General features: G+C 35.1%; 1 protein-coding gene across 1 annotated transcript; it reads left to right on the forward strand.

The window, feature by feature from the left end:
• Positions 1–15,834: 15,834 nt before the first annotated feature.
• Positions 15,835–18,008, forward strand: AZG1 (AZA-guanine resistant1). The gene has a single exon (XM_086655006.1). It carries the CDS (start codon positions 16,064–16,066, stop codon positions 17,810–17,812), a length of 1,749 nt encoding a protein of 582 aa, XP_086511132.1. The 5' UTR covers positions 15,835–16,063; the 3' UTR covers positions 17,813–18,008.
• Positions 18,009–25,826: the final 7,818 nt, after the last annotated feature.

The following is a 25,826-nucleotide window of genomic DNA, read 5'->3' on the forward strand; positions in this document are numbered from 1 at the left end:
TCACAAACTCTCATAGGCAAGATTAGAGAGATTCCGTAAACATGAGTGCTCCACTCATCTTATGTAAGGAATGTCGAACTTTGGTACCGTCAAACGCCGCGCCGTAAAAGGAGGTTATAAAGGCGGCATACTGGGGGAGATAGGATAGACATGAAGTTAAGTGGGAGTACAAGACTGGATGATGTCCTCCTATTAAGTTAGGAATAAGTATCTCCGGGCCACTTGAGGAGAAGCAACTGGAAAATGTGTGGCCACACTCAAATGGATTAAGAGTTAATCATTTGAATTGACAGTCGTTCTCCAGATCAAGAAAGTCTGAACGGTGTGACGTATCAGATGAGATACTAAGCGACATGGGAATCGAGCATTGCACTTGTTCTAAGTACAAGTGGGAGACTGAAGGATTTATCCGTTCGGTCTGAAGGAGATGTCCTTCCGAAGGAGTGTCCTTCGACCAAGGTGTCAATGCGATCAATTTGTCAGTTAGGATAACGATGACCATACGTAAAGATCATCCAGTCCGGTCCAATTAAGGGTCGTAATGCTTTGCTAGAAGCCAACTACGATCGTCGGATCAAGGAGTTGATTCGCGGCTAACATAGACCGGATCCTACAACGGGTTACACATAAGAGTGGTAGCTTGATCGGAGAGAATTGACTAGACGGGAACTGGCTAAAGTTGGATGGGATTTAACTGGAAAGGCCGAAAGGGTCCGAATGGAGATTCGGGACAAGATAGAAGGAAGGCTCATTGGGCCGGCCTTGAGATGGCGGACCAGAGTAAGTGGGTCGGCCATATAAGGCCCATGGTGGGCTGCCCTGGCCGGCCACACTTAAGGGATTATCAAAATATCCCAAAAGGGTATTTTGGTAATTATCTTTTCTGTGACCCGAAAATAGAAAACCTAATCTGAATGAGATTCTAATTAGGGTTTGTCTATATATTGGGTCAGTTGAGAAATGGAAAAAGGTGTGGATTTTTCTCTAGTGAAAAAATATACAGCTCTCTCTCTCTCTCTGAATATACAGCTATTGGAGAGAGAGAGGAATATAGAGAAAAAGCTCCCGTTCTATCAATCTAGTCAAGAAGAAGAGTTCTTCTTAACCTTCTAGTAAGTCCTAGCAGTCTGAAAGGAAGGGAGATCAAGTCTATTCACTCGGTGTCTCAAGTAGAGGAACTACAATTGGAGCTCTCGATCTTTGCATGCGATTGGAATGGTTCGAGGGAAAAACGCGTTAAGGTATTTATCCCTCTCTAGTTCATTGATTAGTTTATGCATAATGATCCTGGCAATCTAGTGTTAAACATGTGATGTTTGAGATTCCGCTTAGAACACTAGTTAGTGTATAGGATACACAAAACCCTACACAAAATATAAGGGTATTAATGTCAGTAATTAAAATTTTCTCCACACTCATAGTTGATATCTCTCCATTAAATCGGTAAAATATCCTTAAACTAAATAATTCAGTTGCCCTCATCACATATTTTTTTCACTAATGCGATTATATTTCTCTCTTCCTCTTCTCGGCAACTCTCTCTCTCTCTCTCTCTCTCTCTCTCTCTTTCTCTCTCTCTCTTTCTTTTCTATTAATATTAGAATCTAATATATGAAAATTATTAAAGTTGTTAATTTGCAGGAAAGAATTTGACAATGCTACGTCGTTAGACAAAAGAAATCGGCCCCGCCCGTAGGAGGTGGGGATGCCTAGTTGGTTTAAATTGGACACAGATTTCTTTATGTGCAACTTCCAAATTCCTTTTGATTGTGATCCTTTTACTATCAACGACCAATATTTTTGACTTGTGAACAGAAAAGAAGAGAAAATGAAGAGCACAAATAAAAAGATTAACAATCATACTGAAAAATCTAAATAGTTTAAGAAAATAGATTAATTGTTATAAGATGGTACGGACCAGTCTTTTGGGTTGCCTGTAATATATATTGTCCGTTTTGTACTTATACCTTTCGTTTGAGAGGTGGGTTAGAGGTGATATTTTCTTTCGAAGAAGACTCAACTACATGTACAATTCAGTAGGTTGAACTTCAACTAAGAAAATTATCAATCAATGTAAACATCAATTTTTTTTTTGTGGAAGATGTAAATATCAAGTTCTGCACACAAAAGATTGGAAAACTATATCTATTATAATAAAATAGGTCTGTCGGTTATGGGAGGGGAAAGTCCGGTCGTTCATTTTTATTGAGAGTTTGATAAAGATCACATACAGACTGATATAAAATCCTCTATCATGTAAATTGATTCAAAATATAAGGGTATTAATGTCAGTAATTAAAATTTTCTCCACTCTCATAGTTGATATCTCTCCATTAAATCGGTAAAATATCCTTAAACTAAATAAATCAGTTGCCCTCAGCACACATATTTTTTCACTAATGCGGTTATATTTCTCTCTTCCTCTTCTCTGCAACTCTTTCTCTCTCTCTCTCTCTCTCTCTCTCTCTTTTCTATTAATATTAGAATATAATATATGAAAATTATTGAAGTTGTTAATTTGCACGAAAGAATTTGACAATGCTACGACGCTAGACAAAAGAAATTGGCCCCGCCCGTAGGAGGTGGGGATGCCTAGTTGGGTTAAATTGGACACAGATTTCTTTATGTGCAACTTCCAAATTCCTTTTGATTGTGATCCTTTTACTATCAACGACCAATATTTTTGACTTGTGAACAGAAAAGAAGAGAAAATGAAGAGCACAAATAAGAAGATTAACAATCATACTGAAAAATCTAAATAGTTTAAGAAAATAGATTAATTGTTATAAGATGGTACGGACCAGTCTTTTGGGTTGCCAGTAATATTGTCCGTTTTGACACATCTAAGCCTCACTGGGGGAGGTTGCTTAACCTCTATAGAAGAGCACCACACTCCGTCTCACCACCGGTGTGGGATTGCTTTACAACACACCCTCCCAAGATCGAATCGTGCTTATAACGTGTTATAGAATGGTGTGGACCAACCTTTTAGGCTGGCAATAATACTGTTTGTTTTGGCACATATAGGTCTCACAATTTTAAAAAGTCTCACTAAAAAAGGTTGCTTAACCTCTTTAGAAGAGCACCACACTCCGTCTCATCACCTATTTAGGATTGCTTTACAACATTGATGAGAATTTTGAGAGAGCAATTTATGCCCAGAGGTTTGTTGTTTGGTGTTAGGGGCACCTTGAAGAGTAGATGTATGATTAGAACGTTCAACAGGCACTCCGGAATTACTAATAGGACCTCATCTAAATTCTAAAATAAACACCCACCATTTAGGGGACGCCTGTACAACTTCATTTTGCACAATATCAGTCCATCCATGCACAGGTAGCAACAGAGAGCACTACATTCCTACTTATTGCATCTCCAATACAACACACGATGTATAAAACTTAAAAGCCAAATAGGATATTTGGAGTTTTTTCTTAAAAACTCTTTCCAGCTAAAAACTCGATTCACTAAAACCTCTCATTACCAAATTATCTTTTGTTATCCAACATTTGCTTTTAGGTTTCAACTCTCTATATAAAGTTTCCGCAGGTTTATACGAAAAAAGTGTGCACATAGTTCGTACCTAGACTGTATAGGGTCTGCATAGATTTTCAAATGTTTGAATACGAAAAATCCAAACTTAAAAATATTACACTGAGAACGACAACCAGAAATATGGTATATATCTTTTTACCCGAGCCTAACATGAAATTATTTCTTATCGTTTTTTCAATAGACTTGAAATTTTCTAAATACACCTCCAAGGCGCGAAATCCTCTTGGTCTCCGTCTGAGTTAGATACTTAGATTCCTTTTTCAGGTGTCATAATCTGTGGCTTGGTTCCAATCTATTTTATGTATGTGCGAACTGTGTGAAGTAATGAAGTGTGAACAAAGGAGTAGTGCTAATTTATATTAGTCCTAGATTCCATGTTGTTTTCATTAAGAAACATTAGATTCTTATTCTTCAAATTAGTCAACTGCATAACGTGTGAAACCTAAAACCAAACAAAGTCAACTGTTTCAAATTCAAACATATAATCGAATATAATTGCGTCATTGGGTGGAATTTCCATCTTTAAGGAAGGAAACCCCAAGTTGATTTTTTTTTTCTAATGGGTATTATCCAAAGACAAATTTATCTATCATCGAGTGTTTTGGTGTTTAGTCACTTTGATAATATAGCCCTTTATTGGGTTCATGGGTTGAAAGATTAGACATTATATAGATACAAATAAACATACACCAATTAAAGGCAACAAAAGATAATGTAATATTAGTACAAATTCGAAACAAATGGCACTTCATTCCTCTTACAAGAACTGGACATATTAAAAAAAATTGCTTAGTTGACTCTTAGCTTGACTCGGTGGAAAATCACTTATCGACCGCTGCAATATTACACCCACAAATATCACATTAGACAAAAGAATTAGTTTTTATTGGAATCAACCACTATCATTATCTTCATATTAATAATTTGGTTATGCATTTAAAATATGTTGGTATTGAGTGTTTTAGATATGAAAAGAAAAAGTTCCAAGTTACGTAGTCAACACTCTACACGATTTTCATCTTGTCCTCTCAGATGGTTCTTAACTTCGACCAATAAAAATATAAGAGAGAAATAAGAAAGGAAAAAACTGGCCCACTCTTAGTCTTTTAGCCGATTATTCCACCATCTAAAAGAAAAGAAGAAGAAAACGCTTGATCGAGGTTGTTTCTTTTTTTTTCTTTTTAATATTAAGCCTCCTTTGTTCACTCAAAAGAAGACAAGTGAAAAAGAAATAGAGTTAATTCTTATATGGCCCCCTACTTTGTGACCAGCTTCCTTTATGACCTCCAAATTTCTGTAAATTCAAATATGACCCCCTATTTTCATGGAAATGTCATAACTACCCTTCCCATTAATATATTTTCAAAATAAAATTAAAAACAAAAACCTAAATTCCACCTCACTTCCCTCTCCACCACTCATCTCTCTCCACGTCACCTCTCTCTCTCCAAGTCAGCACTCTCATGATGGTCGCCGGCCAGAAAATTTTCCGGCCAGCGACCTTCAAACTTTAGAAAAAAAAAAAAAAAAATTCACTCACCTCTCTCTCTCTGTCTCCAAGTCAGCACTCTCATGAAGGTCGCCGACCGGAAATTTTTTTTTCACTCACCGAACTGGTCTGTTGAAGAACAGGCCGATCTGGTCTGTTCTTCAACAGACCAGATTCCGGCGAAGGGAAACCCCCTTCGCCGGAATTTTTAGAGAGAGAGAGAGAGATGAGTGAAAAAAAAAAACAATTTTTTTTTTTAAGTTTGAAGGTCGCGGGCCGGAAAATTTTTCGCCCGGCGACCTTCATGAGAGTGCTGACTTGGAGAGAGAGAGAGGTGAGTGAAAAAAAAAAAAAAATTTAAGTTTGAAGGTTGCCGGCCAGAAAATTTTCCGGCCGGCGACCTTCATGTGAGTGCTGCGACCTTCACGTGAGTGCTGCGACCTTCATGTGAGTGCTGACTTGGAGAGAGAGAGGTGAGTTGGAGAGAGAGGTGACGTGGAGAGAGATGAGTGGTGGAGAGGGAAGTGAGGTGGAATTTAGGTTTTTGTTTTTAATTTTATTTTGAAATATATTAATGGGAAGGGTAGTTATGACATTTCCATGAAAATAGAGGGTCATATTTGAATTTACAAAAATTTGGGGGCCATAAAGGAAGCTGGTCACAAAGTAGGGAGCCATATAGGAATTAACTCAAAGAAATATATCAATTGATGCATTCCCCTTTGTATATTATAAAAGGAATTCTTTTTAGAGAACTATATTTTTTTTCCTTTTTGATGAATTTAGAGAACTATATTTCATTCATCAAAAGCCTTCACATTCAAGTTAATATATGTCATGGCGGAGCTTGGAGTTTGTCAAGTATGTCATTCTTGTGAAACACTGCTCTTTCAAGAATTTTTCAAAAATTTGTCTACCTAACAAATTTGATTGTCTATTTACACAAGAAATTATCAGAACATCAAATGCGCTCTGAAATCTCAAGTTTGTCAATAACGCTTGGGAACATGTGAAAGCTTTCCTTGAAGTTCATGCCCCGCGTCATGACTTTTTTTTTTGTAATTAAGAGCATATGTTCTAAAAGGGATTGCCCCCATGGGAGTTTCTTTTGAAGCAACTACCACTCGAGAGTGCTTCCATCATTTATTTCAATGTGCCTAACTATATAACTTATTACATTAAAAGTCTTATAATAATACTGTGGGTCACCTTTTCAACAAAAAAAAATACTATTGGTCACCCTTCCTCCCTACCACATGCAATGTGGATATTAACAATAAAGCCCAAGAGTTATTCTTCCACTCTACTAAGGTTGAAACATATCCTTGGTTGTAAAAAATAAAATAAAAAATGATTTTTTCCCCAAAAAGAGGATACAAAAGAACCCCCTAGATAGTGGGGTTTGAACTCCACTTAGATGGAATGAATAGAGTGTCAATCAATTTATGGGTGAATTTCTTCAAATTATTAGTCACTCAAGGACCACAACACACAAGTGTCTTGTGACATAATGATATAGACTTCCAAACAAACCCTTATTAGAGAGAAGAATTATGTGATTAGTATGTAAAGCTAATTTCTTTTTCTTTCTGTCTAATCAATTTGATTCTTTAGAAGTAGCTCCACAGAGAAAATGAAAGAAAAATAACACTTATGATTGTGGATTGTTTGGCTACCTAAAAAGTGATTGAGGACTATTTTGCAAAAGCATATAAAGCCAAACCAAAGTACATAAAGAATATTCAACTTATGGGGCTGCCGACTCACTATGAATGGAGGCTCGGACTAGTGAGTACGCTTCAGTGTTAAGTAGCAGTAAAACAATTACATAATTATTCAGGAATATTATTAATAATCGAATTTTCAACAAAAATTGGATCTTGTTGGTGCTCGTTAATATAGACCCGTCGAAAAGCTTTTTAAAAAAACATAAGCTTTACTCCTAACCAAGAAACCACCGGTTTCAGTCATTCAGTTGGTCAAATTACTTATGTTAAGTTTGTGGTCATCCAATTCGAAATTAATTGTCAATACCCAGACTTTATATTCTTGGTTGCTAGATACTCTTTCTGGTATGTGAGACTATTTTCCACAACCTACTTGATGTGTCTGAAATCTAGATTATACTCCTACTAGTATAGAGTTATGACTTTCTAACAAAAAGAAAAAAGTACTGAGTTATGCCAATTAGGCATTAGTTTCAACATGTTCACTTCTTAATCAAAATAAGTTATACTTTAATTAATCTTGTCTTTTTCAAAAAGAAAAGAAGATGAACGTGCATGGGGTGATACAATAATTGCACACCCTTTGGAAAAGAATATGAAGTTTAGGATATAGATGCGAATGTGAAATGTGTAAGTACAAGGCATTTCGATTAAACTTGTAGAAAGACTAAACTTGTACAAAGAACAAATAGTTATTATGGAATCAGAACCAAATTTAGATCAGTTCAACTTGTGGAACTATTGACAATTCAACTAGACATTTATTTCCAAAACATATACGGAAAAATAATAAGCCAAAGTAGTCAGAAAATTAGAACCTATGGCCGAAACTTTATCTCTTTTGATGCACTTTCTGTCTCCAAATCTAACCGTACTCTTAGATTCCAATTTTCAGAAGAAATAGGATCTTTTGGTGACCTTATGGTTGCTGATTTAGTATCCTAAGATGTAAAAACCTATGAGAGCCATGCATGGAGGAAAACCCAAACGTGAAATATGGTTGCACAAAGATTGTTAAGGGTGAAAGATTCATGTGTCAAGTGTTTTCTTTTTTACACTCCAAATTAAGGAAAATAATGATTTCAACAAAAAAAAATTAAGGAAAATAAAGTGGATGTTACTGCATAGATGTAGTTTGAATGGAAGAGAAGTGGCCCAAGTGGGAAGACAGAGAATTGTTTTTGTAGGACCACATTGAGGATGAGAGGTCGGGCCGGGTTTCCATATAAACCCTGACATGGGCCTAGTGAATCATAGAGATCCTCACTAACCAATCTAGGTCCCCAACCATCATTGCAATTTCATTTCTCCTCTCCTCCCTCCTCTTTAAACACTGAAAACTAGAAAGGAATTTTGCACACTAGGGGCACGGATCTTATCACGTGCACTTGTCTCAAGGGTACCTGATAAGATAAGGTTGTACAATTAGAATTTGATTTACCTTTTTAGGATGGTTAAAATAGATTTTCAATAGGAATGCTTTTTTTTTTTTTTCTTTTTGGAAGACGACTACGATATACGTAAGTCGTGATATTTGGCATTTGATACATTGTAGATGTGATAAGCTCGATAATCGTCACTCAAACACTAACAAGACCAGGCCTATAGCCCAACAAGACAATGGCCTGAAGCCCAACAACATTATTTATACTCTAATAATTTCAATTCAAATAACCAAAGATTCCACTTTCTCTGGTGATTCGAACATGGGACTTCCAGGACTTTCTGGAGATTGTGTCAACACCTTGGAACCACTTGGACTACCAACGGTTGACACAATAAGAATGCTTTACACTTGAGTATACACCCCTCGTCCCCTCCTACGGTCCTACCATCTCCAAAGGGAGATTCAGATTGAAAGGTTTTTCATGTCACTTATTACTTTTTGAGTTTTTTTAACCAAAACATTCTTCGAACCTAAAAGTCAATTAATTCAACAAAAGAAAACCTAAAATTCATTGGCGTGTTAAAGCTGATGTGATAACATTTAATTTTTAAGATGTCCACCACTTTTTTTGTAACGGTTGGACACCCCTCTCATGAGGTCGTGGGATCGAGTCTCGCTGGAAGCAGTTCGCCATCAAAATTTATCCCTTATAATTTAAGCGATATATAATAAATAATATAATAAATTTGTCGGGTTCTTAGGCCTCTTTCATGTTGTCGCGCTTTAGGCCTCTTTCATGTTGTCGCGGTGTAGGCCTCTTTCATTATGGTTTAAATTAAACAATTATCGTGCTCATCACGTCTTCATGATGTATCAATGTCTTGTAATGACTAACGTAGATCATAGTCGATTTCTGAAAAAGAAAAAAAGACATTTAATTTTAAGATATTCAAGAAGAAATTCAATATTTTATGAACTCAATTACCCGTCGTTCAGTATTAATAACGAAAGTGTCCATTTATGAAATGACACCTAACATCCTTTTAAAGTGTTGCATTAGAGATTCATGGTGATGTAGAAACGCAGCGGAATTAAAGAAGACGAATAAACTTAACAAGAACGATAAAATAAAGATGAAATAACTCGAAAATACTAAACTTTATTAAACTTCAAAGGGGTTTTCTCTTCAATCTGAAAATAATAGACAAACTAGATATCCTTTTATAGGATTCTGGACTTTCCTAGATAGACTTGAATTAGACTTCCTAAATAATTAAATACTGCAACTGCCTAAATAACTGGACTCAAATCTGGACCTTTCCAATTATTGGAAATATTAAAATAGCATAATTCCTAAACCTAAATTAATTAATACTCATACTAAAATAAGGACTTTCTAAATCTACTCTCTCTGGCCGGTTGGTCCATGACCGGGTCCGGTCATGGAAATAGTCTCCACGCCGGGTGCCCCTGCATCAGCTTCCCCTTCTCCCACGAGGTTCGTCCCGAACCGTTTCGACGAAGAAATTAATTTGATGGACCCGCATACGATGAATACCACCAAGGCGATTCGTAACTCCCACTTCGAACGAATTTTACAAAGAATGTGAAGAATACTAAATTGCAAGAAATCGCCAACTTCGTTCCCAATCTCATATGCCACTGATTCTCGCAATATTAACATTAGAAATTCAAGAACATTCATCTCGCCATCTTCCCAAAATTTGTCAGTAAGATCCAAAATATAAAAGTAACGAACTTCAATTATGATTTCGAGGTGGAAACGTGTAGTATTGATATGAAACCCAAAATATACTTTCCCACGTTCATCTTCATGAAGTTTATAGAATATAATTCTATCATAATATGGCAACTTATGAAATCCCCGAGTTAACATATCATGTTGTCGACGAACTAAAGTTGACAAATCCGTGTATGGAAGCTTAGGGTCGATTTTGTATTCACTTAGAATTCGTCGTAACCAAAGTGTGATTCTACTATCGAAGTGTGATTCGTCGTTAATAATCTCTCGCCAGATATCCTTTGCTAAAGAAATCTCCTTTTGGTCTTCTTTCAGTCTTGTTACAAAATCTTCCAAACTAGGTATCTCAACACCACTCGAGTGGTTTCGGGGGTAATCAACTCGTTTATCTTCCTTGTACAAATTAAAGAAATCCCCACATATCACACACAAGGCCATCATCTTCTCGTGTGTAAGCAATGGCTTGTTATTATGTGGTTGGGTCAAGTTAGTTTTCTCAATATTCAACAGTTTTATTATTCTCATGACTGCCCCAACCTTGCCAGTGTCACCAGATCTTTGATCTTGTACAAAATCAAGCACCGAATGCCCAATCAACACAAAAGAATCATTGAATTTCTTTTTGTAGTCCCTAGCGCATTGTATCAAATCTTCCAAATCAGTCCCCAATATTGAACCAGTTGATTCACCCAACGCCTTCCGGTGCCATTGAATGAGCTTCTCAGCAGCTTCTAGAAGACGTGTGTTATCAATTCCCGTTGTAGCAAAGTTAAGACGAGCTAGCCCATACTTCTGCTCCAGAAGAGCCTTCATCAGATGTTCCGACTCTACGATCTGTTGCTTCTTCTCTTTTGCCGCTTCGGGCGAAGAAACAATTGTTTGCCAAGCCATCTCCATGAATTCTTGTTGAGTAATTCGTCCAGCTTCACATCTAACAACAAAAGAAGAACCTCGTGAAGAAGAGGCAGGAGTTTCTTCAATTCTCCAAATTTCACTATCGTTAGTACTACTCTTCAATGCATGAGAACAATTAAGAAGTTGTTTAAGAGTAGTTCTATGATAGGATTTATTATAAGTAAGAGGATTTAAGAAGTGATTGATGTTGTCACCGTTGTCGTTCAGAGGTACAGAAGCAAAGAGATCAGCATGGGAGAAGTTCACTCCAGCCATGAGTTCGGTGAGGTTGCCAGACTTTTGATCCGAATCGACAAAGTTCAAAATTGTCTTGAGACCAGGCGCAGGTACATCAATTGTAGTAGTGGTGAAGACCCTAGAGATTGTATCAACTTTGTCCTTGGTAGTGATGTCTTTGTTTTTCAACTGAGTGTTAACATCAGCCAAAAAGAATTCACCTTTGTTAGGTACTGATGAAGTAATTGTGTAATTACCTTCAGCTTCAACTTCGCCGTACGCTTCTTCTTCTTCTTCTTCTTCTTCTTCTAAGAAAGATTCATCTTCTTCGTCAACTTCTTCGTGAACATCTTCTTCAACTTCTTCATACTCTTCTTTTTCTTTTTCCTGATGGAATGATAAAATAGGTGATGAATACGGTTGAAGAACGTATTGTTGTTGTTGTTGTTGTTCCATCAGCGGTGTCGAAGATGGTATAAGAGGTTGTGAATATGGTGGTGGTGTATAAGAAGATGGAGGTGATGGTGAATACGAGGACGAAGAATATGGTGAATATGGTTGTGAGTACGGTGGTGGTGTATACGAGGACGGAGGTGGTGTATAAGAGTACGAGGGTGGTGTATATGAGGACGGAGGTGTTATATAGGAGTAATATGGATGTGAAGTTGTATAAGACAATGGTGGGGTTGGTGACGGTGATGATGAATACGGTGGTGAATTTGGCGGTGGTGAATGATTAGAGTACGGAGGTGGTGACGGTTGGTATTGACGAGGAGATGGTTGTGGATGATTTTCTCGTGCGATTTCTCCCGGATTCCAATGATAATTGTACGAGTCGTTATTCACATATAAACATGATGAACATGAGCATTGATTCGTTATCTCTTGATGAGTATAATCTGATTGAATATAATCATCTTGACGAATAGAATACGATTGATATGGATTTAACTGGTCTGGAAAAAAATTTCCAGAATCATTAGCCCAAAATTTTGGTGGCTCTGGATACCACATGATGTAGAAACGCAGCGGAATTAAAGAAGACGAATAAACTTAACAAGAACGATAAAATAAAGATGAAATAACTCGAAAATACTAAACTTTATTAAACTTCAAAGGGGTTTTCTCTTCAATCTGAAAATAATAGACAAACTAGATATCCTTTTATAGGATTCTGGACTTTCCTAGATAGACTTGAATTAGACTTCCTAAATAATTAAATACTGCAACTGCCTAAATAACTGGACTCAAATCTGGACCTTTCCAATTATTGGAAATATTAAAATAGCATAATTCCTAAACCTAAATTAATTAATACTCATACTAAAATAAGGACTTTCTAAATCTACTCTCTCTGGCCGGTTGGTCCATGACCGGGTCCGGTCATGGAAATAGTCTCCACGCCGGGTGCCCCTGCATCACATGGTGCAATCTAAGAAAGAAATTCTCAATTGAGACTTTAAACATATATCAATTAAATTTTTATTTTAAGTTCTGCATTGGAGATGTTCTTGCACAAGGGAGGGTTGGCGGTTGCCGGTTGCCGGTTTCTAAGAGTACATGATAAATTGTTACTCTTCATATATTTATATTTTTGACAAATGCTAAATGAAGCTGCATAATTGCTTCATAAAGCTATTTGCTAGACAAAACCATTTATTTTCTATTAAATTGCTAAACAACACCAGAGGTCAATTTATTGGTTTTATCTAGCAAATAACTTTTTGAATCTTAGATTGCTAAATACAACTATGTTAACTATCCAAAATTATTTAATAGACACAATTTTTTTCCTTTATTAAATTATTAAACAAAAATAAAATTGGTTGTATTAGTATTATCTAAAAAACAATTGTGTTATAGGTTTTTAAAAAGTATATATTATTTTTATAAAAGTAGCATGATTTTATGAAATATACATTATTAAGGTTTAAACTAAGCTTAAAAATATACATAGTGATTTTATGTAGTATGATTTTATGAATATCGATTTTTTTTTGTTGAAAATATATCCGTTGGATTTTTTTTGTTGAACAATATCCGTTGGATTTTTTTTTTGAAAATATATATTTTTGTTATTGGTTAATATTTGGTTAACTTCTTAGTTTAATGTTCGAATAAATTTTATTTATGAATAATTAATTATGGTAATAGAAATTTGAATTTTGAGAAAAAAAATCGATTATATTTGATTTTTTTTTTCTTTTAGTGTTGGGTTTACCAATTTAAGACGAAATTCAATTAATTTTATTTAGTTATTTTGTTTAATAATTTTTGTAGAGTTGTGTATAGAATGGAGGAGAAATTCGGTTATACTTGATTTTTGGTGTTGGTGTTGTTTAGCAATTTAGGACAATATTTTTGTTAGTTTTATTTAGTTATTTTTGTCTAATAGTTGTCCTTAGCAAAACTGAAGTTGCATATAGTAGCATCCATATTTTTAGAATTTCTAAAATAAATTTTTCAGTAGGGATGTTATACGTCAAGACATCACTCCGTTTGTAAACCCTTCACATGAGAAGGTGCCCTCATGCAAGTATGTCAACAAATTGACGTTTGAACACTTGCCAGTTTCGTGTTTCATTTGGGTAATTTTAAGTATGCCCCTTGAGATTGTGAAAGGCGCATCCCTCTAAGTAAAACTAAAGAATAATTTACCAGTGAAGGAGGCGCCTCTAACACTAGGGGCACCCAGGGCCGGCCCAAGTATATCGGAGGCCCCAAGCGAAATTAAAAATTGGAGCCTCATACAATGGATATAAGAAAAAAATTAAATAAAATTTAAACAATGCAAAAGGTAGGAATCAAACCCTTGACCTTTTCTCCAAGATATAAACTCTTTACCACTAAATTACGCCTTAAATTATGTTTGAAATTGGTTTAAAGTATAATTAGTTTTTCGAAACTTACATGCGAAATAGGAAACATGAGGCCCTTGATTATTTGGGGCCCAAAGCGACCGCTTTGGTGGCTTTGCTCATGGGCCACCCCTGGGGGCACCTTTAAAAATCTCATTTTTATTATTTCACTTTAGATTCCTGAAACTCGAGAGTAACTTAGGTTAATGCGCCAACAACCTTTGGTTAGAATCGTAAGAGGTTTAGTCTTCCACTTTAAATGTTAAGGGTTCGAACCACACTGACAATTCAATAAATAACTAAATTAGGCTAATGAGATTAAAGGTTTTATTAGTAACTAGGGTATAACCCGTGCCCTAGGGCACGGGCAGTTGTATAAATCATTTTTCTACTACTAATATCAAGATAAACCAACAATCTTGTAACAAATTCTTTTACATTAAGAAAGAATATATAAATTGAGTCTTAGATAAATCAAATGTAATACATCAATCATGGTACCTTAAGAAAATAAGAAAACCGCATACAGTTTTAATTCTTTTACATAACTTTTTCAATATCCAAGAACTTGTAGTTTTTTTCTCTTCATAATACTCATAAGCTTGATCTCCAAGAGCCTCCATTTGCATTTACTGTAGAAACAACAAACAATCAACAACCATCAAACAAATATAAGTATAAAAGATTTCAATTTCTTTTTTTACCCTAACCAAATCTAGATAGAAAAATGAAATTTAGAAACGCAAACTTTATATCTGTGCAAGATCAATATGAGTACTAAAGCCACATATGAAACTTTTTTTGAGAAAAGAGAGATACATTGTAAATTTTTTATCTTTTATTAAATAGGTTAATTAAAAAAGGACTATTTTACTATACCGGTGCAAACTTTTTAATAAAAAAGATACATTGTAAATTTAGGTTGTTTTATTTCCTAAATTCTTGTAATGTTTTTTTTATTAAATAAGTTACTTTATTTTTAAAAAAGACTACATTGTAAATTTAGGGAAGAGCGGCTAAACAATATTCTTTATTAAAAAATGATGTTTGTCTCAGTCATCACTTTTTCTTTATTATATAGATTTTCCAATATCATCTTAATAACAATAGTGTTAATTATTTTATAGAAAGATTTCAATGGTGATAGAAAATATACAAGATGCTTATGTAGAGAGTTCTTCGTTAAAACACAAATTCAATTTATTTATTTTTGGAAATACGACAAATTCAATTCAATTTGACTCATTTTCACTCACATACTTTAAACATTAACAGTCCTTTAGGTATTGTACTCAAACTCATATAACGGCATGATTTTCATCTGTGGCATGGGGAACATGTCTAATCACATACCATGTACTGACTATCTATCAATTGTGTTTACGACCTTTCCATTACTACAAGAGTATGATTTACTATGTCAAGAAGAATGTGTAATAGAAGACATTTGTACGCTGATACATATACCATAACGAAGTTGAAAGTTATGTATAGGACCATTCTAGTTACTGTTGCTCGATTTTAATAATAATCATTAGACTTCAGAACTAAAAGAAATAGTTCATAATAAAGGAAAATGATCCTCATCCCGGCACGAACCCGGCGGAGTGACGTGTATACTCGGCGGGGTTACGTGTCGGGATGTGTATCACAGTTGCATAATAAAACACCCATTGAGAGTTCAATAAATATCACATTCAACGGCTAACATAAAATCTCTTTGATGTAAATCAACTAAAACTAAAAAAGTATTAATGCAAATAGACCATAATCAGTTAAGATACTCAAATGATTACTACTTATTTTGCTCAACTTTGGACATCTTTTTTTTTTGAATTGGACATATTTGCCAAGGCTTTGACCGTGATTTTCCCAAAATTTTCGGGATTCAACTTATGAAATGAGTTGACAGTTGTTGGCGCACCATATTTAGTCCCGTGCTAAAACAGCATTCTCCGCCTACCCTTCTCATCAGTCCCGTATGGAAACACTCTTCACTTTCTCTCTCTATAAAATATCCCAAAAGTAGAGACTTCAAAGGGGAAAGGAAAACCCTCTCCCCCCCACCTTCCTCTCTCTCTCTCTCTCTCTCTCTCTCTCTCTCTCTCTACTCTCTCTCTACTCTCTAGACTACATACACTCTCCTCACCAACCATGGAAACTCCTCCTGTTCCCCCAAAACCCTCCCTAACGAATCGTATCAACTCGTTCATCGCCACTACCCGAGTCGGTAAACATTTCAAACTAGCCGAACGCAAATCAACTTTCACAACTGAACTCCGTGCCGGCACAGCAACTTTCTTAACCATGGCTTATATTCTCGCCGTCAACGCCAGTATCCTCACCGACTCCGGCGGCCCTTGTTCCGTCTCCGATTGTATACCCTTATGTTCCATCTCAACTATCCCTTTATCAAACTGTTCCGGTACTACTTCAACCGGTTCACAACTCAGAATCATTAACCCGGACGATTCATGCAAGTTTCCCCCAGTCAACCCGGGTTACTCGGCTTGTTTAGAAAGAACTCGAAAAGATTTGATAGTAGCAACCGTGGCTGCCTCTCTCATAGGTTGTTTAATAATGGGAACCCTAGCTAATTTGCCGTTAGCTTTAGCACCTGGTATGGGAACTAACGCTTATTTTGCTTATACAGTCGTCGGATTTCACGGTTCAGGTAACGTCCCTTATAAAACGGCGTTAACTGCCGTTTTTATTGAAGGTTTAATTTTCCTTGTTATTTCCGCTGTCGGGTTACGAGCTAAACTCGCTAAACTCGTTCCTAAACCCGTCCGAATCTCTTCTTCCGCTGGAATCGGTCTTTTCTTAGCTTTTATCGGGTTACAGAATAATCAAGGAATCGGTTTAATCGGTTACAGCTCATCAACTCTCGTGACTTTAGGTGGCTGCCCAAGAGACGCACGTGCTTCCTTAGCACCTGTTATAACGGCAGTTAATGGTACCGTTACACTGTTACAAGGTGGTAGCGCATCGGGCGAGATTCTCTGTTTGCACGGTCGTATGCAAAGTCCGACATTTTGGTTAGGTATCGTCGGATTCATTATTATCGCTTATTGCTTAGTGAAAAACGTTAAAGGAGCAATGATATATGGTATTGTGTTTGTAACGGCCATTTCGTGGTTTCGTAATACCAGAGTCACCGTTTTTCCGAACACGGATGCGGGTGACTCGGCTTACCGATATTTTAAGAAGGTAGTAGATGTACACAAGATTGGAAAAACGGCAGGGGCATTAAGTTTTAAAGGTATGAACAAAGGGAATTTTTGGGAAGCATTAGTAACGTTTTTATATGTAGATATACTTGACACCACGGGTACACTCTATTCAATGGCAAGATTTGCTGGTTTTACTGATATTAATGGAGATTTTGAGGGTCAATATTTTGCATTTATGTCTGACGCGGCATCAATTGTTGTGGGGTCATTGTTAGGTACATCTCCCGTTACTACATTTATTGAATCGTCAACCGGAATTAGGGAAGGTGGTCGAACTGGATTAACGGCGATAACCGTTGCCGTTTATTTCTTCTTAGCTTTCTTTTTTACTCCGTTACTTGCTTCAATTCCAGCTTGGGCCGTAGGACCACCGTTGATTTTGGTCGGTGTTTTGATGATGAGATCAGTGGTTGAGATTGAATGGAATGATATGAAACAAGCAATTCCAGCTTTTATTACTTTGATTTTGATGCCATTAACTTACTCAATTGCTTATGGTTTAATTGGTGGAATAGGGACTTTTATGGTATTAAATTTGCCTGATTGGGGAGAAGGAGTTTTAAGGAAATTTGGAATTTTAAAGGGGGTGAAAGAGAATAATAGAGAAATTGAAGGGACAAATGGGAATATTAGTCATTCTGATAGAGATATAAAAGCACTTGAAGTTTAATCAAATGAAATTAGATTTAGTTTTCTTGTCTTCTTGTTTATTTTGTTCTTTTACTATTTTATAAAAGAAAACAAGTAAAGAGATAAAAAGATGAATTAGTGAAGATTGGGTGTAAATATCAATTATTGTTTGTATATATAGATTTGTTTTTAGGGACCCTTTATATTAACTACTAAGTGGAAGTAAGTTTCTATTCTTTTTGTTTGTTTCTTTCTAGTATTCAAACCAAAATTTGAAAGAGTTCTCTCTCTCCCACCTAAAAACGGGGAACTTTCTTTGCGAAAGCGAAATTCATTAGTTTTATATTTTATGTTCTTGTTTTATTTATTAAAGCAGTTGAAATTTTTATATTGTTTCATCAAAATTTATGTCTTCATTCTGTCGTCATGATGTTACTGTGAGACACATATCATGCAAATTACATTCCATTGCTTATAAAAAACATCTGACTTAATCTATCAGTGAATGAACTTATATATCAGTACCATCCCAAATAAAAGATATTAACTTCGAAAAGATATGTATATATTTGTAAAAGGAGAAAAAGTGAGAAAATGAGAGTAGTTGAACATTTGGTAGCAAACACTCTTGATTATTGGTGAGACATAGATTTGCAATCACATCTTTTTGACAATGCAGGCTGATAATCCTTTTGGTGTTTTAACTAGAGCCTTTCCTTGCCTTTTGTTCAAGTGTCTTTGTCAAACTAGATAGTGATGAGGCCTTTGAGTGTCAACTTTGATTCTTTGTATTCATGGACTTATCTATTTTCTTGGTTAACTTTGTTGTTTTGGTATGATTCCATTTATCACTTCCTCATGTTTTTGTCGGATTGATTCTAAATCTAGATTTCTATGTTATTATTCCCAGTTTCAAATATATTAGAATTAATTGTCTATAATATAGGAATATCATAATCAACAATTTTCCCTCCCAACATTATTGTTTAAATAAATGCCTAAACGTTAACCATAATTTTTTTTTTCATAACTCTTACTTGTAAAATTTGATATTTTGTGAATTTTTTCCCCAAAAGGCAAAAAGGATTTGATCAAGGAGTAACAAATTATAGTTTTCAAAGTTTTTTTTGGTCCCACAAGTTTATCAAGGAGTAAGAAATTATAGTTTTCAAAGTTTATTTGGTCCCACAAGTGATCCACACTAGACATATACATGGTTGATGGAGTAGTTTTCATGGGGTCTTTCTTATATCTTCCCTTAGAGGGACTTTATTTGGGATGTCATTTCAACTTGGGCACCTTTATGGCTTTAGGTTAGCTTAGGGTCCACGCCCCACCTTATAGGAACTCCAGCTGTTTCAGATTCACACTTTCATTTTTGAAACAAATCTGATATTATGGACATGTTCAATGCTCATAACTTTCTTTATATGCTATATATGCAGTAGGGGTGCGGGCAGGACGCCCGCACTGGCCTCCCACTACTAAAAAGGCTCAAGCCAAATTAATATATTATTTTTACGGACACATTTTTTTAACATAGGGTGTCTATACGGACACATTTTTTTAACATAGGGTGTCTACCAGTTCAGCCGGTAAGCCTCGCGAGTTCCCAACCAGGGGACGCAAGTTCGAGTCTCATGCTCCCCCCGTCATGCGTATTTTTTGTTTCATTCCTTTTTGGCTCTATGAGATCAGGAGTAATATCTTTAAATTAACTTTTATTTTTGCTCCGTTACCGTTTTTCTTAACTATTGTATTATCAAATGTGATTTTGAGCAACTGGAAATCTTAACCTTTTTTGGTAAAATTCCAAGAATAGGTAAATATAATATATATGTTAGGGTCCAACATTTTACGAAAATTTAAAAACTTCATTATATTAAATATAGTTATAAGTATAATTTCAGATAGAATAAAAAGTATCTTCCGTTCCCAAATCTCTTATAAAAAGGATATCAAAAGATAGACTTCTTTCCTACGACTATTTTCTTCAAAATGCATTTAGATTCATCTATAATTTTCATCTATATACTGGTATACGTTATATAATGAAATTTGGATTCATCTACAGTTTTCTTAAAAATATTATTTTGTATTTTGTTCGATTTTGTTTGTAGTTTTTTGTTGTTCGAAAAGCCTACAGTCAAATTTCGCACGGGGCCTGGAATTCTCATCACGACCCTGGACTTGTTACTCGTTTTGAATCGTATCAAGCATGTCACCAACATAAACAACACGTTCGACCATCTCAGTAAAGAGTAGTCTCCGCACTCACACGTCAACTCGGAAGGAAGAGTGTTTATGGGATATTTTCGTCGATATTTTTCTATGAGTTAATTCCTGTTTGGGCCCCTACTTTGTGACCAACTTCCTTCTTGGCCTCCTATTTCTTGTAAATTCAAATTTGACCCCCTTTTTAAAGATAAATTCCTTAATTACCCCTCTTACAAATTATATGTTTCAAAATAAAAATAAAAACCCTCCACCTCACCTCCCCCCACCTCTCCTCGCTCTCTCTCCACCTCACCTCTTTCTCTCTCCACCTTACCTCTCTCTCCCCACCTTACCTCTCTCTCCCCACCTTACCTCTCTTTGTCTTCTCCGACCAGGTTGCCGGCCGGCGACCTTGAAAGACAAAAAAAAATTCACTCTCTCTCTTAAGAAACTCCGGCGAAGGGGTTTCCCTTCGCCGCAGTTTCGGTCTGTTTCTTTCCCTTCGCCGGAGTTCCTAGAGAGAGAGAGTGTGTGATTTTTTTTATCTTTCCAGGTCGTCGGTCGGGAAATTCTCCGGCCGACAACCTGGTCGGAGAAGACAGAGAGAGGGGGTGGGGAGAGAGAGAGGTGAGGTGGGGAGAGGGAGAGGTAAGGTGGAGAGAAAGAGGTGAGGTGGAGAGAGAGTGAGGTGGAAGGTTTTTTATTTTTATTTTGAAACATATAATTTGTAGGAGGGGTAATTAAGGAATTTATCTTAAAAAATGGCCAAATTTGAATTTACAAGAAATAGGGAGTCAAGAAAGAAGCTGGTCACAAAGTAGGGGGCAAATAGGAATTAACTCTTTTTCTATCAAAGGGTTCTCTTAGACAATCAAACATAAGCAAAAGTCAATATTAGTTGTTGAATTCTCATATTTGTTCTCTTCCGAATAGGCCAATAGGGTTAAGCTACATAAAACTAGTGATATGAGACGAAAATTTTGTTTAATTGAACCATCAAATAAATTTTGAGTTAATTCCTATTTGGCCCCCTATTTAGTGACCAGCTTCTTATTTGGCCTCCTTTTTTTTTGTAAATTCAAATATGGCCCCATTTTGTTAACACTGTCAGTTAACTTTAGTGGTTAACTCTTTTGTTTCCATTATTTCCTTTGTAATAAAAAAGATTTTGGAAATTGAGATTTGACCCTCTTTTGATATGGGTCAATTAAAAAAAAAAAATCAATCATTTTGGACAAAATCAAGGGGCCAAAATAGAATTCAATCTAAAAACACTTAAGATACCTCATCCTTCCCTCTCTCTCATCCACATCATCGAAACCAGACACCTCATCATCGTCTCCGATGAAGGTCGCCGGCCGGCAAATATTTCCGGCCACCTTCAACCTAAAAAAAAAATATTCTCTCTCTACTCTCTTCTTCTCATTTCTTTTCTCTCTCTCTCTCTCTATTCTCTCTCTATACTCTCTCTCTCTATTTCTATCTATCTCCGACGAAGGAAGGGGAGTTCCCCTTCGTCGAAGAGCCTGGTTTTCCAGACCGGGAAGGTCTGATCGACTAGACCTTCAAGAGGTCTGGCGACCAGACCTCGTCTGGATCTGGAAATCTAGATCGTCCGGATCTGAATTTCCAGATCCAGACGAGGTCTGGTCGCCAGACCTCTTGAAGGTCTGGTTTTTAGACCTTGAAGGTCTGGAAAACCAGACCCTCCGACGAAGGGGAACTCCCCTTCGCCGGAGATAGAGAGAGAGAGAGAGAGAGAGAGAGAGAGAGAGAGAGAAGAAAGAAGAGAAAGAAAAGAAAGGAGAGAAGAAAGAAGAGAAAGAAAAGAAAGGAGAGAAGAAGAGAGAGATTTTTTTTTTTTGTTTTTTGAGTTTGAAGGTCGCCCGAAATATTGGCCGGCCGACGACCTTCATCGGAGAAGATGATGAGGTGTCTCGTTTTGATGATGTGGATGAGAGAGAGGGAAAGATAAGGTATCTTAAGTGTTTTTAGATTGAATTCTATTCTGGCCCCTTAATTTTGTCCAAAATGATTGATTTTTTTTGAATTGACCCATAACAAAAGGGGGCCAAATCTGAATTTCAAAAATCTCTTTTATTACAAGGGCAATAATGGAAATAAAAGAGTTAACCACTAAAGTTAACTGACGGTGTTAACAAAAGGGGGCCATATTTAAATTTACAGAAAAAAGAGGACCAAATAGGAAGCTGGTCACAAAGTAGGGGGCCAAATAAGAATTAACTCAATTAATTTTGTTCCACTTATATTTAGGGCCACTCCCTTCCCCCTTTTTCAAATGTTTTTGTTTAATTTTTTTTTTTTGTTGAACTAATGTTTTTGTTTAATTGAAACATCAAATAAATAAAGAGTCCATGGGTATATAGACCAAAATTAATTTGATAATAGGTCTATAGACCATTCTTCTTAGATTATGGATTTTTGGTCCTTTTACAAGAAGGGTATAAAGTATGGCTAATTTATTGGGTAATACCAAATGTATCCCAAATCAAAAAACCCCGGGTTTTTTGAATTTACGAGGGTTTTAGGAAACTTTCCCAAAACCCGTGGGCGTGATTTGTGGGGGATCTTTATTCAGCCGAAACAGATTGGATACCAATCTTCATAAAGACACTTTCTCTCTCTAAACCTACTTCATTTGGGATTTCAATCGGTTTAATGTACCTTGATTTTAGGATAAATTTAGGAAAAAACGGTTAGATTCTCACGAAAATTCCTCTCTCTTCTATAATCTGTTTAGAAACAAAATCTAAACTTTCCCAAATCAATTTTCTCTCTCTTCTTTACAGATTTAATATGGAGATTTATTAGCCAAAAATATGGAGATTTATTAGAAAAAAAAGATAGAAACAAATCATAATTTCTCTCTCCTCTAAACAGATTTGGAAATCAAATTTTCTCTTTCCTATTATCTGAATCAATCTAGGATCAATTTAGCGTGATTTGGGGGTTATTATACAAAACATATATATCACTTTCTCTCACTTAACTTTCAGTTTTGGAAATAGTATATTTTTCTGGGAACATTAAAGTAGCATTTGTTTTCGTTTTTACTCATACATAAATACAAATCGAATACAAATTATGAAACAAATACGTAAATTATGTATTATTTATGACGAATAAACCATCATTAGTCAAGTATACAACGTAATTTATCAAATGTATTTGGGTCTTGTTCGGTAAATTACACATACTTTCTATTACATAACACATAATTTCTTTTACATTACACATCGTTTACATTCTGTTACCAAAAAATCGTTTACACTATATTGTCGAAGAGCATATGTAGTCTTGAGCAGGACAAACAACATTTACACTATATTGTCGAAGAGCATATCCAAATGATTTTGCACCACCAGGAAACAAATGACCAACTTCAGTAGCAAATTCCATAAGTAACAACAAAACTGCAAAAAGAAAACATATACATTTGTTAACAAAACAAACAATTTACTAGAAACGACATGTATAATGGAATAAATTATGCATACTGTTTGTTAAACTTCATCATGTGTTAGAAGACAAACATAACGTTAGTTCGAATCACAAGGACACTGTTATGTGAAAAAATATGTATAATGTGCAATAAATTACATATAATTTTTGGAACATTTATTGAACTATAAACGGCAACTGTTTTGTGAAAAAAGTACGCGTAAAGTACATGTACTTTACATCCAGAGAAAACAATGAATCTGAATATGCCGCAAATCTGAGTCCGTCAGTGAAGATGAATCTGATCTGAAAAAAACTTCAGTAATGATTAAACGAAAATCTTAAGATACATACCACGAAAATTGGAAGATATAGAAGTTTAGACTTCCATTTCAGATCTATCAAAGATGAAAATATATATTATGAGAAAGATCTACAATTGAATCGTTTTTTCAGAAATAATACATAACAATTTGATACAGTTTAAAAAATTAATTATTAGATCTTAAATATGAATCTAAAAACAAAACAGTAATATCAAATACATGAAAACAAAAACGAAATCTTACAAATGAATGTTCTCATTATGATTTTAGCAAAAATAATTACCTTCAAGAATTGATCTTCGATAAGTTTAATGGAGATGAATGTAGAGTTCTGATGTTAATAGTGGTTAAACAACTAGGTTAATGTTCTTGAAAATGAGATATACTATATCACGGTTACATATTAGATTTGTTAATATTTCTTTCATTATAATTCTGATTGGAGAGAGAAAGATGGAGACAATTAAGGAAATGATATATACATGATTATTTTGGCAAAAACGGTTACAAAATATATGGAAAGGTTATAATAGGTATTAATAAGGATTAAATATTATAGAGATTTGATATTTCTCTCGAGATGAATACAAATGGACTAGATCTCTTTTATGATGATTAATTTGGTTTTTAAATCCTTTTTAGGATTATAGAGGATTAAATCTCCTATTAGGACCCTATTTTTGGTCTATAGACTCAAAAATTAATAAATAAAATAGTTATTTGCTTCCACAAAGTCTAAGAAAGAATTTTATATTGTTTCAAGTTAATTTCTACAAAACAAAAAGTGGATGCATCCATACCATCTGGAGAACTAGTGGAAGCCAGTTTTGGTAAGTTTTTTATATTATTTATCATGTCGATATTTAGGTACCCATGCATAAAAAAATGAAGCAATGATCTTTAGAGGTCGGTGTCTCTCTCTTCGAAAAGTATATTTTATGATCAACTTATTTATTTTAAAAGAAAAAAAAGATAGGTGCAACTTAGCATAGATGGGTCTTGCAAACAAAAAAGAAGAAGCTTAGCGTAGCTGCTTAGATGAGTCGATCAGTTTCGAAAGTACATTTAAGATTTCATGTAGAGACACAAGAAGATCTCTTTTACATCCTTATGTTAAGAATTCTCAATTGTTGGATTTTAAATCTTTTTGAAATATGTACGGATATTTGATAGAAACAAAATCTGAAATCTTTTCTTATGTACCGGTCGTTGAATAGCCACATGGGACTGTAAATGCATGGACATACCACATGCGTGGTTTATATATTTAGATTTTTTTTTATCTAACGCTCTCTTATAATGGTCCATATCGACTATTATTACACGAAAAGAAGTTATAACATTCTACAAAATTTTACAATTGAAACCAATCAAGAAGAAGAATATAAGAGAGCTAGACTTGATAGAACACATGGTTAGGATGGAAAAAGGTTATGATTGGAAAGCAAGTGCTACAAAAGTTCTGGCGAAAATAAACTTCTTAAACGAAGAAACCTAATAATAAAAGAAACTATTGTCACCAAAAAAGGAATATTTAGGCGCTCTTGTCAACATTGGAAAAATTGAATCGAGTACTCCAATGACCAAATAATTCATAATTCAAGGTTTTTAGGTTTGAAAACTATATAATATATGTAAAGATCCATTAAAAAATCTCAATTCTCCAATGGCAAGACTAGTTAGATGAAATTGGGCAGGAGTACTGAAAGAGTTATGAAGATATAATTCTTATTGCATCACGCCTAACAAGCATTTTAATTTGAATCTTTAAAATTTTGGAAAGTACATCAATATGTGCCGCAAAATATGAAATTGTTACCGGCTCAATAAGTTCATTGAATGGAGATAGTACAACCAATAAATTATAACAAAGTCTAATCCAGGTTTAGTATTTTTATATTGAAATTCATGAGAAATTGGCATCAATAAGCAGAGAGAACTAGATGATTTTATTTTTTTTAATCTTTCTGAGAGAGAAAGCAATATGAATTTAGTACACAATTTTTGTTTTGATTTAATGAGGGAGAAATTTAAATGTCAAATTTAGCA

The sequence above is a fragment of the Eschscholzia californica genome, unplaced genomic scaffold (assembly GCF_041429995.1).
Source record: "Eschscholzia californica isolate CP2 unplaced genomic scaffold, dmEscCali1.0.p SCAF_1, whole genome shotgun sequence".
In the NCBI taxonomy this organism is placed as follows: Eukaryota; Viridiplantae; Streptophyta; class Magnoliopsida; order Ranunculales; family Papaveraceae; genus Eschscholzia; species Eschscholzia californica.